General features: G+C 38.4%; 2 protein-coding genes across 2 annotated transcripts; both read left to right on the top strand.

Moving 5' to 3' along the window:
- Positions 1 to 1,904: 1,904 nt before the first annotated feature.
- senp3b (SUMO specific peptidase 3b) lies at positions 1,905 to 9,256 on the top strand. The gene is made up of 11 exons (XM_083541120.1): positions 1,905 to 2,098; positions 3,480 to 4,211; positions 4,305 to 4,457; positions 5,939 to 6,050; positions 6,237 to 6,384; positions 6,496 to 6,543; positions 7,513 to 7,590; positions 7,867 to 8,004; positions 8,164 to 8,247; positions 8,469 to 8,519; positions 8,720 to 9,256. Exons 2-11 carry the CDS (start codon positions 3,518 to 3,520, stop codon positions 8,828 to 8,830), a joined length of 1,617 nt encoding a protein of 538 aa, XP_083397246.1. The 5' UTR covers positions 1,905 to 2,098; positions 3,480 to 3,517; the 3' UTR covers positions 8,831 to 9,256.
- Positions 9,257 to 10,035: 779 nt separating this feature from the next.
- Positions 10,036 to 15,528, top strand: eif4a1a (eukaryotic translation initiation factor 4A1A). The gene is made up of 11 exons (XM_083543087.1): positions 10,036 to 10,136; positions 11,259 to 11,304; positions 11,478 to 11,610; positions 11,875 to 12,014; positions 12,320 to 12,488; positions 12,856 to 12,965; positions 13,223 to 13,366; positions 13,578 to 13,715; positions 13,958 to 14,047; positions 14,144 to 14,223; positions 14,310 to 15,528. Exons 1-11 carry the CDS (start codon positions 10,042 to 10,044, stop codon positions 14,452 to 14,454), a joined length of 1,290 nt encoding a protein of 429 aa, XP_083399213.1. The 5' UTR covers positions 10,036 to 10,041; the 3' UTR covers positions 14,455 to 15,528.
- Positions 15,529 to 15,788: the final 260 nt, after the last annotated feature.

The raw sequence follows: 15,788 nt of genomic DNA, 5'->3' as shown, positions 1-15,788 counted from the left end.
GATTGGGATGCTTTGGACATGTGCAGAGAAGGGACATAGGGTATATCGGTAGGAGAATGCTGAGGATGGAGCCGCCAGGAAGGAGGAAAAGAGGAAGACCAAGGAGGAGGTTCATGGCGACCCCTAATGGGAGAAGCTGAAATAAGAAGAAGAAGAAGAAGAAGAAGAAGACGATATACACTCCTGAACAAAATCTTAAGACTGGGGAAACATTCCAAGTATTCGCATTTCACGCTGGTGGATCATAACCAGGTTGTAAGAACTGCTTTAAAATGTCAAAAGACAAAAAAGGAGCAAGAGACAAAGAAACAGACAGTAGGCAATTTTTTTTAAACTGCTTTTAAACTCAAACAGGCTGTTCATCAGCTGATCAAAAGTTTAAGACTATAGCCCTACAACAGAACTAAAAGTCTCAAAAAAGGAGTAGTGAGTAGCCCCACAGTTCTTGTTCATAACTTTAAACACTTGTTTCAGCATGCTTGATTCAACTGTTTCCAGGAGACCGGTGGGAACGTTGCTCCATGTTGTGAAGATGGCTTCACGAAGGGCATCCACAGTCTGGAACTGATTGTCCATTTTTGTAAACTTCCCTTGCGATCCATTCCCAATCATTCTCAAGGGGAGTTAGATCAGGGGAACCACACAGACAATGGCCCTCAGTCAACATGTCTACAATGCCAGCTGCCATTTGACCCCCCTGCACAAGCTAAAGCTCCATCCCAGGTCATAATGGAGCCTCCTCCACTGTGCCATGTAGAAAACATCTCCAGTGGGATCTCCTTGTCATGGCAGTATCGTTGGAAGACATCAGAACCATCCAGGTAAAAAAAAATTCTCATCCGAGAAAATCTTTAAATGTCCCATGTTTGTTGCTCCCTTGCAAATTCCAGTTTGTGGTGTGGGAGGAGACGTGGCTTTCGAAAACGTTTTTTGTTCTTTAAGTCCTTCTCTCGCAGATGCTGTCTTATAGTTATTGGGCTCCAGTCAGCATCAGGAAGGGCCTTAATTTGGTCGAGGATCAGTCTGTGTCCTCATGGACATCCTGTCGGATCCTCTGGCTCAATGAAGGTGAAATCTATTCTGTCCCAGCTTAACAATCCTGCCACGTTCAAAAACAGAAAGCTTTTTTTTTTCCATCAGGAGATCATGACTTTAAAGTTATATTCTTGCACAGATTTTAAAAGGCTATGGTCTTAAACTTTTGATGCAGTTTTTAATAAATTGTCTACTCTCTATTTTTTGTCTCTTGCCCTTGTTTCTTCTTTTGCCTTTTTGAAGAAGTTCTTACAACCTGGTTATGATCCACCAGCAGAAATGCAAATAATTTTCCTGGTCTTAAAAGTTTGTTCAGGACCGGTCGTAACACGATTTGGTCGTAAGTAGAGTAGGCTATATGTACAGTACTGTGAAATTATGCCACTTTCGTACGCTGGGGCTAGCGATTGTGGTCGTAATGGTCAAATGGTCGTAAGTTGCATTTTTGGTCAAATCAATCAAGTCAAGTTTGTTGCTCTATCTATCTATCTATCTATCTATCTATCTATCTATCTATCTATCTATCTATCTATCTATCTATCTATCCATCCATCCATCCATCCATCCATCCATCCATCCATCCATCCATCCATCCATCCATCCATCCATCCATCCATCCATCCATCCCTGATTTATTTTCCTTCTTTTACTCCCAACATGCATGATCCCTGATCTATCCATCCATCCATGCATGTTGGGAGTAAAAGGTTGTTGTTAAGATGTTAAGAATTTTTTTTAACAAAATCTCAATCATCCTTATACACACACACCATTATCACCTCTAGAGGAACGTGGAGAGAGAGAGAGAGAGAGAGAGAGAGAGAGAGAGAGAGAACGGGGGGGGGGGGCTTGTGTGTGTGCATGTGCGTGCGCGCGCGTTGCTGACGTCATCAACAAAGGCTCGGCAACAGGCGCGTCACAGCTTCGTTGAAAGAAGGCGACGGGCTTCATTGATTAGGGCTGAAATTCTCCTCATACCAAATCTGCGACAAATCTAATACATATAGTGAACCGCACAGCTAACACCCATCTACTGAAAATCACACAAAACTGCACTCGGACGGTGAGTGTTATCTCGATATGAATAAATCAAATGCAAAAAATACAAATAAAAAAAAGGGAACGGTGTGATGAGAAGTGTTTAGGCCAGCTAGCCACCTAGCCTGCTAATTATGCACGCTTTATTAACGTCACATTTCAATAAGTGAAGAAACAAAAAAAACATATCGCGGATTATAAAGGGATGTCTAACGGGATTCAGGGGGATTATTTAACCTACATAGCATCATGTGAAATATCAGTCATTTCTTCATGAGCCGCACTGACCGAAGACACGTTTATAAACATGTTCGGCTGCGGCTAAATGCTAACCTGTTAGTATGTTCGTGTGAATTACACAAGGTGCTTCAGCACACACACAAGCAGCTTTATTATTTTCCTCTTTTGTTCTGGCCAACGATATGAATTTTTTTCCAGTGCTATATTATTAAGCTGTATTTGAAACCAATACGAACATGTCGAAGCCAATTAACAATTCAGCTCAGTAAAGACTCTGTAGGTTCAAAACATTTTATATACTGTTAGTTTTCATATTGATCTGTGGGAATTAAAGGGCTTTAAAAAATAATTGAGTTTAATTATTAAATTAAACATGTAAAAAAAAAATCTGTTGCGTTCTACTTTGACAACAGAATTAAATTTTTACGTGTATTTTTTTTTTTTTATGTCATTTTAAATAAATGTGTTTTTTAATACTATAGGAAAAAGTGCCTCTTAATTATACTCTGCAGACTTCCCGGATCTGTGCATAAAGTCTGCAATAAATCATATTGTCACACATCCTGATTTATTTGGTTATAACCAGGAAATTCCCAAAGCAGTAACATCTCAGGTTAAAAATAAACACCACAGTCCTGAATTTGTGTGATTATTGATAGAGTACTATATGACATTTATACTAAACTATATTGCAGTTTTGTTATTGAAGTATACATATTGTGTGTGTAAAATTTACTTGGAGGTATTGTGAACAAAATCACTGCCTTCAGTACTTCAGTACACCCACAATGTTGTCTCGCACATACACAAACTAAAAAATTAAAATTAGTACTGTGAAAATGACCATACAAATACTTGTTTGTATTAAATAACACAGTCTGCATGTGTATATAAAATAGGGAAAACTATAAATTATTAATTTCTGATTTGTTTTGAAAGCAAAATTATATGTGTAACATTCAGTGCTTTAAAAAAATAAGCAAACAGTATTGATATTTACATATTTACATTTTGGATCCATCATCAGAAGGAAACAATATAGATCAGTGCTTTAGTGTCACCCAGCCTGTCCTATTTCATTGCATTCTGCTGTATTTTATATTACAAAGGCTTGTTTTATCCTTTCATTTACCAAATGAGGCTTTGTGCATCTATGCCTGTTGCAGACGGCGAGCTGGCGCAGGTGGCAGGGTGCCCGTGGACCATGAGGGACAGCGGGACAAGCTTGGTTCCAAACCGCTGGCAGGGTGAGCTCTCCTTAACCGTGAGCCATGAGAGCAGTGGTGGAGGTATGGCAGGAGGTCACCTGTTGGGCCCTGATTCTCCTCCTAATGCCCAAAGTGCTATGGACTTCAAAGTAGGTCAAAAAGAAAGGGGGTGGACTGGAGAATATATAGAGACTGATGAGATGGATGAAGAGGATGGATTTGATGAAGAAGAGGAGGAAGACTTAGAAGAGGACCACTTGGAGGAAGGTGAGGAGATCAGTTCTGAATGTGCTCCAGTAGAGGAGGAGGAAGGAATGGGGGACTGGCATGAGCCACATGAGTCGTTGCCACAAATGGCCCATTACTACCAGAACTTTTCACCTTCGAATAAGGAGCAAGACAAACCTGAAGTCATGGATGTCCATGAGAGACCCCTCTGGGCTCGGCTTCTTGGCCTGAGGCAGCAGAGGCTGAAGCGGTGGAGGAAGCTTCGAGCCTCAACACGACTTCGCTTTCGGCTTGCTCAGAATTGGAAATCATGGCGGCAGCGGGCACAGTGGGTTGGCACACTTGGGTATAGACGAGCAAGGCGGTGGCGTCAGTATAATCTTTATCCAAGCAGGCAGAGGCGGGACCCAGGGTTGAACAGCTCAAGACTAACAGCACAGAGTGCAAATGAAATTGAGACAGGTAAGTCTAATATTTCATGAAGTCCAAATGACATTTATCAGCAACTTTCTTATCCATGTAGTTCCTCATAAAATGGTGTTGATCTCATTTCAGATGCTTCATTTAGTGATTTGAATGGGTATCATGGCATTTCCCAGTCAAGCACAGCGGTCAGTGTTGGGAACAGTGAAAGGCAAGATTTTCCCTCAGTTTCCATGCAAAGAATGGAGATGGCCCTTACAAAAGAGCATGTGTCCTGTGTCCAAGGTAAATATTTATATTCAGTAAACCCACTGGCAGCAAATGTTAAAAAATCTAATAATATCCTGTCTTTAAAAATGCATTTACTACTTGTTTATTGAAAGATTTTATCCATCACTTCAATTAAATCTTAATGAAAAAGTCCTCTTGATCTCCAACAACTATCGGTTATTTTAGTCATCATGTATTTTACCGATTTTTTCCACTGATTAATCTAGTAATTGGATAAGAAGTACTTTTTCTTAATTTAAGAGCAATACTAAATACACAAGAGAAAATAAGACGGGTCTCTAAAAATTAACAAGTAATTTGTTTCCTTTTAAGAAAAAATTATATTTTTATTTCTGAAATTGCATATAAGAATATGTCTGTGAAAACTAAACCCATTTAGTGCAGTTAATTGCCACAATTACATCAAAATACAAATATATAAATAAAAATAAATTTAGCACTGTACTGTGTTTTCTGTTTTAGTTTGAAATGATCCCAAACTTTGTCGTTTTCTTTCTTCTCTTTTTCGCCACATTAAAAAAAGTTTGCCTGATTCCTATTAGTATTTTCTCGCAATTGCAATTTTTTTTTCTCTCGTAAATTTGACTTTTTTTCTCATCATAATTCTGACTTTTTTCTTTCAATTCTCACTACATTCAGTTTTTTTTTTGTTTTGTTTGTTTCTTTTGGTGACTTTTTTCTTGTAAACATCCAGTATTTCTGGTGCATCCACCTGTAACCATGTTGTTGGCCTAAAGATTGAAGCTGTTGGTGTATGGACGAGGCTCCTCTGCTTCATCTGTCTTGTTCCGTCTTCTCCAGAGTTCTCTCGAAGGATCAGAGGCTCAGTTTTATACAATGCAATTCTATTGATTGTAGACTATTTTATTTTCAATGTGTAAAGTTTTCTGGCACTGCAGAGGAGGTGACGCTGCCTGATTGGCTAAAAAAAAATTTTAGAATTGGGAGACAATTCGAGAAATCGAGTCGCAATTGCGAGAAATCAAGTTGTGGCGGAAACAAGCTTTAACATGAATCTTCTCCTCGCCCCTCACCGTTTTCTCCCAGTTCCTCCATTTTTTTTTTTTCATTCTGCAGCATATTTTGTGTGTACCTCTCCAGAGCTCTCCAGAGTATGCATCAGTAATAATAGTCCTCTGGGAAACACCATGTTTCGTGTATAGTACTTTTATTTATTTATTTATTTTTCTCAAATAATTTGCCTCAGTTTTTTTTTATTTATATTACTCAACTCATTGTATAGAGAAAATGTATGCCATCCCTTTTCCCAGAAAACGTGGAAACGTGGCAGTATTGTATATGTACCTCTATAATACATTTTAGGTGTCTTGTTACTGTAAAAAAGCATTGGTAAAACTGAACAGCTATAATGTCTTTCTACATATATTTTAAGGGTATTCAGACTTTTTATGGAATTATATTTTTTAATTGTATGGAATGATATATTTGCAAAACATTTTTAAATCCTCTACCAGGCATTTTGGATGAGTCCCTCCATAAATATGGCAGTCTGATCCCAATACACACTGATGATATAGTGGAGCAACTGCAGGAGATCTTCAGTGAGAGCTTCTCTCAACCTTACAGGTATAGCTGAACAAACTTTAATGGTCTCACAATTAATACACAAGTGAATGTATGGGAGAAAAAAGTTGTTTTTCTAAGATACCAGCTAGATTTTATTCAGTGAATTCAAGTACATATAGTTATTGTATTTTTTTTTCACACTGCACATGTGATTTATTACAAATGGACACATGATGGTCATTTTAGGAAAGCAGAGGTGCACCAGATAATCCAGTCCTACCAGAGGTCCCCAGGTACGAGCATGGTACGTGGGTTCAGCGTTAACTACAAGCGCCATGTTCTCACAATGGATGATCTGAGCACTCTGTATGGACAGAACTGGCTCAATGACCAGGTATAGTGCATTTCTATAGTAATATATATTTATTTAATAAAATGTTTAAAATGTACACACTTGTATATTCCCTCACGTCTTCTCAAGGAATACCATGTACATTTTTTTCAGGTTATGAACATGTACGGAGACCTTGTAATGGATTCAGTGCCTGACAAGGTGATGAATCATGAAATTACTTTTCCATTATTTCCAGTAACTCTTTTAAATATAAAAATATAAAAAAGAAATGGATGGAATCCAGGGGGTTTGTACAGTCCGCTTTATAAAGTTACTTTATATAATGCCAACTGGAATCTGCATTCAGATGTCATAAAAAATCTATTCTTTAATAAGAACTCTCTCTGGCTACAACAACTACCCAAAATATTATTACCATTATTTAATGTAATTTCTATCCAGATATTTGGCTAACAGACTGGGCATGGAAACAGAGATGGGTTGGGTGGGTTAGAGTTATTTAGAAAAAGGTTGTCCACTTAAATAGAGACCAATTTTACCCTAAATTTCTGTTTACACATGATAAAAGGGTTAAAATAAAGAGCCAGGGTTTCTATTGTAGTTGAACATAATAAGGCTAGCTCTGTCTCGTATTTTTAAACGAGTGGTAAAGAGGTGAAATACTGATACCAATGAATGAATATTGCTTGTTGTAACTAAGGCCTGTGGATCAGAATACATGAGTCTGATCCAGGAGACAAACTTTGTCTCGACACCAACCCATTCTGAGGTGTAAAAGAGGAAATTCCACTACACTCTGTAAAATTATATTTTCCACCTACACAGAAATTAAGCATTTGAAGTGGAACATTTATAAACTTCATTAAACAGATGCCTAATATTAGACAAAGGAATGTCTAGAATGCCTGGAGCATGTTTCAGCTGATAATTAATAATGAGAACATTTACATTTGCAATATCAGTACGTTTGATATTTATATTCTTATTCACTGAAACAGAGAAATAATGATGATAAATCATTTCCTGGGCACCACCTACCTTGTAAATATGATAGTTTGTAATATAATGCTGTACTGAGTGAGGTTTGAGTTGTATATTAGGTGAAAGAGTCTTTAAGCGCAAAATGTTTAAGAAACTTTTTTTTTTTTTCTCCCCCATGCATTTTAGGTCCATTTCTTCAACAGCTTCTTTTATGATAAGCTGCGAACTAAAGGTTATGAAGGAGTAAAACGGTGGACAAAAAATGTAAGATGTTTTTTTTGTCTTGGAATACATTCATTAAAATAAAAAATTAATAAAAAATAGTATGCCATTTAGAGAGGTAATAGTGATAGGTATTTAGTGATGTAATGATTTTGTGACTATAACTTGATAGTCCATTGGCTGGATATTTAGCTGTTTGGTTTTTTTGAGATGTTTTGTCTGTTCTGAGATAAAGTCAGATGGCATAGAGACCTCCTGGCATAGATTCTATATTTGGGCCTGAAGTGTGTAAGGTTGTATTGTATTTTTTGCTTTTAGGTTGATATCTTCAGCAAGGATCTTCTGTTGATTCCCATTCACCTGGAAGTGCATTGGTCACTTGTATCAGTGGACATCAAACAACGTTTCATCACTTACTTCGACTCTCAGCGAACTCTTAACCGGCGATGTCCCAAGGTCCGAGCTTGTCTTTTTTTTTTTTTTTTTTTTTTTTTTTTTTTTTTTTTTTAATAGTGTTTTTATTTTTCCACAATTGGATGATTTAACATGAATTTGCATTTAACATATACACAGTTTGTATTTTTAAATCCACTTGTTTTTTGTTTCCCTTTTTAGCATATTTTTAAATACCTCCAGGCAGAAGCTATTATAAAGCAGCAGAGAGATTTTCTCACTGGGTGGAGGGGCTTTTTCAAAATGGTGAGTCATAGTTGCAGTTTTATAGAACAATTGACCAGAAACCTCTATGTACAAAACTCTGAGAATTATATTGAGTGTGAACGCATGTGAGTGAGTGTGTGAGGCGTGAGCGATTGTGTGTGTACATATTCAGTAGGTGTAAAGTGTTACCGATACCAGACAAATGACCTGTACATAGTCCATTTTACAAGCTGTTCATTTATTAATGTATTTGTATTTAGAATGTAGGAAGGCAGAATAATGACAGCGACTGTGGAGCTTTTGTCCTTCAGGTAAGTTAAGAAAACCTTCTCCAACACTCCTCAGTGTTTTTGTATAATTTTCTAAAGCTGTTTCATATCCCAGAGAAACAGAGAAACCATTAGAAACCACCATCAATACATGCAAGAGTAAAAATGTAAATTTATGTCAGTAGAATGAATGCACCATCTTTTGTGTCACCTTGCTAACTTTCACTTTTTCTTCATTCTAGTACTGTAAGTGTCTGGCATTGGGGCAGCCATTCAGCTTCAGTCAGCAGGATATGCCTAAACTGAGAAGACTTATGTACAAAGAGCTCTGTCATTGCAAGCTCTCACTGTGATAACTGTTTGAGGGTTATGCAGCAAGAGATGCGGAAAAGAAACAGCTGAAAACCTTCATCCCAAAAGGCAGAGAAAGACTATACAACAGGATATCACATTAATTAAAAAAAACCCAGTTTTTTAAATATTTTTGTTTTGTATCAGTGATATTTTTTCTTGTGGTTGCAAGAGGCCAGGGTTTTTTTTCCTTTCTTTCTAATGGCTACCTTTTTGAGATTTGACATCTTGGTAGCAGCCTTTTCGGACTCTTGTAAAAGGCTTCACCAGAGGGTTAGAATGCCGCTCTTGGATTTTTCTCATCATCTGTAATGGTCTAGTGAGACTTTTTATTAAATGTTGAGAAAAGTTATGTTACTCAAATGTGCAAGTATAATCATATTTCTTTTATTTTTATTTTTCAATAAACCATGTCCTGTGTAAACTAATGGGTCGGCCTGGTCTGATCACTATTGACTGTATATTGTTATCTTTGTCATGTTTGTGTATTACAAGTTTGTGGAAAATATGCAGATTGTTTGTTTCACTGCTTTATAATTTATTTGTTTTTGTGATTTGAATTGGACCACTTTTGAAGATCTCTAAAATGACAAAATATGATCAAATGGAGATATTTAAAGGGTGAAACAGCACAGTCTATTTTTTTTAATCCTCCTGTATGCCTGTGTAGTGTTCACAACCACTGTGACGATCATTTCATCTAGGTTTTGTGCCTCTAAGTTCAATGGAATGCCCTAGTATAATTGATAGTCGGATTATTATTTCAACATTTTTATTAGTACAGACATATCATTTTAAGTTGATCAAATTACCTTGCACTCTGATTAGTAATAAACTTTGAATTGCCTGAACATAAAGCAAGCAAGCAAGCGAGCTAGCTAGCGCTCTCTTTTTCTCTCTCTCTCTCTCTCTCTCTCTATATATATATATATATATATAAATATAAATATAAATATATACATACACAAATATATATGATATGTATACACGACATCATTATTATATAGATTATTTAATGCTATAATACTATAGTTTTGCAATTCAACGTTTGTCGGAAATCATTGAGTCAACGTTTACTGTGAGGCCATAGAAGTCCCGCCTACATTTTGGGCCGGACTTCTTTGGCTGGTGATGTCACAGTAACTATTTTACTGCGATGTAGTATTCAGCCAATGGGCGCCAAGCCTAGATTTGATGACAGGCGAATGCTCCAATGAAAATTCTTCAAGCCGTGACACAGCCCAGTATTAAGAACGTTTCCGCCCTTCTATCTTTCATTGTAATCATGACGACTGAACATGAACATAGGTGAGTGAATCGCTTAATACACCAAGCATTTTAAACATGTTTAAATGTATTGAATGTTGGTTTTAATGTTTTGATACTGCTTATACGAGAAGGAACTAAAGCGATTATTCGATTTTTGCTTCGGATAAATTCAGACTAATTCGAAGGTTCTGGCGGCGTGGCCCATAGTAGGCTTGCTAACTCCGCAGCGTGGACGAAAGAAGGCCGCGGTTGGACATAAAACAATTTGTTTTAGCCTTTTAGTTATTTTAGTGCGTTTTACAATTTGTACGTGTCTAACCATCACTCTGGTCTATATGTGTAGGTAAAAACCGTTTAGTATGAGGTTAGCGGAAAATTTAAAATCTGCCGGGTCGCTAGCCTCATGCTAACACTTTATGCTAGATGCCGGCACGGCCTCATCCACATGGTCGCCTCGTGACTCTACTTCTCGAGGGTTAATCAGTCACTTTCTCCCGACATTTGACGCGGGGGAAAAGGGCTGCGATGCTCTCTGGTATAATATCGTGCGATTTGTTCATCAATCTGCCTCGTGTTAACCAGGATTAGAAAAGTATCGCAAAAACCTTGAGCCTCGTGCACATGGCCTACCGGCTAGACAAAAGAGAAGTGTCCGTTAGTGCGGGGGAGTGTAGGCCGCAACCTCACCCAGCCCCACCTCGGTTTAACACCGAGTTCACTTAGTCATCACAAATTCAACTGTTTTTATACTTTTCCCGATTTTCATTAATTTAGGCGGAAAATATTATTTAAACGAGTCTGATCGCGTGTTCATGATCTAAGTGTTAGCATAGCTGGTTTTACTCCATTTGTTCGCTACGGGTTTACATTAACTATGAAATGGCAGTGATCCGATTTATTAAACGATCGTGTGGGTGTTTTTTTTACTGCCAATTATACAACGAGGCCCAAAAACCCTTCTGCTGAAACTGGTTTTGGCATGAAGGGGCCTCCTGCAGAACCTGCGACGTGTCTCACGTGTTCCTCCATTTCGTGGCTCTCTCACTCCTGGATTTGCGCCTCTCTCTGGTCTCGCTAATGTCGAACCAGTTATAAGAACTGGCACGAATAGATTAGAATCTAATTTTTTTTCTCCACCTTTTTTTTTTTTTTTTTACCCAGTAGAGACAATGGTCCCGAGGGCATGGAGCCTGATGGAGTCATTGAGGTGGGTTACATACCGTATTTAACATTTATTTAATTTAATCTATGTAGCTTAAAATGCTAGTGTTTTATACGCATTCATTAATTGGTTGCCAGTACAGCTCCAGTTTTTGTTCTTACTAGTTCTTTTCCTGCTCCATGCATGCCTTGTGCTAAGGATTTTTTTTGTCTTTTTAGGGAAATTGGAAGGAGATTGTCGACAGCTTCGATGACATGAAATTGCGTGAGAACCTCCTCAGGGGGATATATGCCTATGGTTTTGAGAAACCTTCTGCCATTCAGCAGAGGGCAATTCTCCCTTGCATTAAGGGTATGTATTTTGGAAAGATCTTTATTTTATTGGAGTAGTGTTATTTGGTCTTCTGCCACCCTTAGCAACTGGGCAAGACTGTGTCTCTCTGTGGCACATTGTTCTATATCTGGTAAGGGAAGAGCAAATGCAGCCTGTATTCATCCCAGTCTACTCAGTACCGTGAGCATAAGACTGTTTCATGCTACGGGCACAGAATGAAAAGGCCTTTTAACTTTGGAAGGCTTCCTTTGGCAAAATAATTACCAAAATTTATTTGTGCAGGTTATGATGTCATCGCTCAGGCTCAGTCTGGAACGGGGAAGACGGCCACCTTCGCTATCTCCATCCTGCAACAGATTGATATAGAGCTTAAGGCCACGCAAGCTATGGTCCTGGCTCCAACCAGAGAGCTTGCTCAGCAGGTAAGACTCGGTGCATAGTAATTTTTATAACTTGCATAAATGTTACACTTCTGCATGCATTGAGCACTTGATTAGAAATATAGATCTGTCTTATTCGCTAGGCAGGGTAGTGTCTCAGTGATATCTTTTTATATCTGTGGGAAAATCAGTCCTTTTTTTTTTTTTTTTTTTTTTTTTTTTTTTTTTTTTTGCTGCTCTGGCTCATTAGCTCATGTCCTTGACCTCTAGTATTTGGCTCAATGGTGCTAAGTTTGTGTATAGCAACCAACTGGGTGTATTTAACTGATTTCTCTGTTGGACTTTAGATCCAGAAGGTGGTTCTTGCCCTAGGAGACTACATGGGTGGTACCTGCCATGCCTGCATTGGTGGCACCAATGTCCGTAACGAGGTGCAGAAGCTCCAGGCTGATGTGCCCCACATTGTGGTTGGAACCCCTGGGCGAGTCTTTGACATGCTTAACCGACGATATCTTTGTAAGCATCTCTTACAACACTCTAATTAATATCTGAGGGCGTAAAAGCTGTAATGATGATCCCCATGCGTGTCAACTGACTCCAGAGTTTCCTGTGTTCCTCTGCCACATCTCTACGTTCTGTTGAGGTGTGAACAGGGTTCATGGATCTCTGGAGGCATGATCTGACTTCACTGACCTGAACACAGCATTGCCCATCTTTTGCATTATGAGGATTTGAGTAGTTGACAATGAGGGTTTTTATTGGTTAGCAGATTCAGCTTTGTTTAACCTGGTCCAGCATATTTTCAGTTTGCTATTAATTAATTTTCAAGGTATATTGTCTGGTGGAAGATTTCATTAAACATGGGTGTTCTTTTTTTTATTAGCTCCCAAATACATTAAGATGTTTGCCTTGGATGAAGCTGATGAGATGCTGAGCAGAGGGTTCAAGGACCAAATTTATGAGATTTTCCAGAAGCTATCCACTGACATTCAGGTAAAAAATTATGTACAATCATTATGATCTTCGATGGCTGTTGGCCAAAGATCCCTCTCCCCCTAGCCACCTTTGCTGTGGAGGGAACAAAGTTCTTTGGTATAGTATTCCTGCTGCTCTCCACAGTGACTGGGTCCCCTCTGTCCCTTATCACGACTATAAAGCAGTTGACATTTCATTGTTCCAGTGTATTTTTGCTTGATTAAATAATTAAAAACAAGTTTCAGTTGTGCTAAAACGTGTATATTTTCCTGCAGGTGATTCTGTTGTCGGCCACCATGCCTCAAGAGGTGCTGGATGTCACTACAAAGTTCATGCGAGATCCCGTTAGGATCTTGGTGAAGAAGGAAGAGCTGACCCTAGAGGGTATTCGTCAGTTCTACATTAATGTGGAGAGGGAGGTAAATGCATTTACAATAATTTCTGCAGTGCAAGAATGTAAAGCTAAAAGGCGCCATCTGGTGTACATAACTTGTCATTGCACACGTGGTCAAATTTAATCTAGGTGGTCTGGTTACTGTTGCTTTAGATATTTAAGTTTTTAGAGGATTTAGTAACTTGTTTTTTTTACTTGGCATATTGTGTAACTGGCTCCCTTCAATCGTGTCTTAGGAATGGAAGTTGGACACACTCTGTGACCTGTATGAGACATTGACTATCACTCAAGCTGTTATCTTCATTAACACTCGCCGGAAGGTGGACTGGCTGACTGAGAAAATGCATGCTAGAGACTTTACAGTGTCTGCTTTGGTAAGTAAATTCTCACCTGTGTATAATACAAACACCCCCCCTTAACAACTGGGCAAGGCAGTGTCTGTAAGTGGCACTTGGTTCTATATCTGTTGAGGGAATAAAAAATGCAGTCCATATTCATCCCAGTCTACTCAGTACAGTGAGCAGAAGACTGTTTCATGCTATGGACACAGATATTTGGAACTGAAATTGAGTTTTACTAACCATGAGCTGGCTTTTCTTTTTTTCCCCTTCTCTAGCATGGAGACATGGATCAGAAGGAGCGAGATTTAATTATGAAGGAGTTTCGCTCTGGCTCCAGTCGTGTCCTAATCACCACTGACCTGCTGGTAGGTTTGTCTTAAGTTTAGGGATGGTAATGCTCATAACATTTTTAAAAACCTGCCAAGTGCATTTTTAAAATGGAAATACTCCTTGTCCTCCAGGCTCGTGGCATTGATGTGCAGCAGGTTTCTCTGGTCATCAACTACGACTTGCCCACAAACCGGGAGAATTACATCCACAGGCAAGAAATGAGCACAGCACCGGTCCGAAAATATATTTTTAATGAAGTGATTTGTGGGATTCTAACCATGATTTTATTTTGTTTAGAATTGGGCGTGGTGGCCGTTTTGGCAGAAAGGGTGTTGCTATCAACATGGTGACTGAGGATGACAAGCGCACACTCCGGGACATTGAGACCTTCTACAACACCACTGTGGAAGAAATGCCAATGAATGTGGCTGACTTGATCTAAAACCATCTTCCCACTATTCTTCTCCCATTTCATTTCTTTGTCTCCTATATATCTGGACTTGTACATGCTCCTTTCCCCTCTAAATCCACAACATTGCCCAAACAATTATCATTGTACACAAAGACATAAATATGCCTTGTGTGACTTTGAAAAGACTTTCTTGAGTGTTCTTTTTAGCATTTAACAATGATTGGTTAAATTGGAGTGAGCCTTGTGCAGTGATGCTATCCCTCTGACATGTTCCATCCACTTATTTTATTGTTCTGTATATTTGTATCTATTGACTAAAGAGCTGAGCACCAAATGGTTGAAGTGGACCTGTTTATTTGACATGCCATTATGCCATACATTGTGGCTGCTCTAATAGTTTATGGAAAAGTATGGCTGAACATACAATGATGAGTGTAAAATTCTCATCTTGCTCAGCCAGGTATTTGGGCAAAGATCTGTCTTGCATTCAAAGTGTTAAATCTTCTGTGCTTTGAGGGTGGAGTGTAAGATTTTGATTTGTTTTCCCCTCTTGTAGTGCTCGGAACAAAAACACTGCCATCACATTTGTTAGAAACATTTCTAAATTAATAAGCGTTGTTGCCGGACATGGTTTTTACATCTTAACTTGTATAGTGCCATTTTGCAGTAGCATTGTCTTTTTAAGGACGTTTCTCGGTTCACCCATGCCACACATGGCTCGGTGTTGGGACATTATCACCCCATAGTGTATTGTATAGATTTTGTGTACGTCCTGTATTGAGGAGTGTTGCTCCAGTAACCTACCTCACCAAAAGAGATTGGAGGGGTCTTTTAAAGGACCAAACCACAAATGATTATGTAGAGCTTCTAACGAATTTTTTTTTTTTTTTTCTGGTTTAAAGAAACCTGTCTTGTGAAGTGGGAGCGGAGGTTTGGCTGTGCAGTTTACATTGCTCAGTGCTGTTTTTTTTTTTTAAATGAATTTATTAAAATGTGATAACCTTTTTCAGACAGAAGCCATGTATTAAACTTTTTCTACATTGGATTCTGTATAGTATTTATTTTAATTTCTTAAATAAAGGTATTTCTTTTTATCTAGTCAAACACGTTTTCTTGGGAGTCCTTTGAGGCACCATGCCAAGGTAAAGTCTCTAAGCCTTATAAAAGTTTGGTACAAAACAAGCAGTCCACTTTATCTAGTGGAAAACTCCCGACTCATAAAGGTTATAAGCATAAAAACTCATCACATTTAATGGGATAAAATATTTAGGACGTGGTACATGGTGCTGTCTGTCCAAATCGTTAGTATTTTAGTTAAAGTAAATAGTAAATACTGACCATGCAAACCTTTTGGCTGTTTTATT

This window comes from Silurus aristotelis (assembly GCF_946808225.1).
Source record: "Silurus aristotelis genome assembly, chromosome: 5".
Taxonomy (NCBI): domain Eukaryota; kingdom Metazoa; phylum Chordata; class Actinopteri; order Siluriformes; family Siluridae; genus Silurus; species Silurus aristotelis.
The sequence above is the reverse complement of the archived record's forward strand: the minus strand, read 5'-3'. Positions and strand labels throughout refer to the sequence as shown.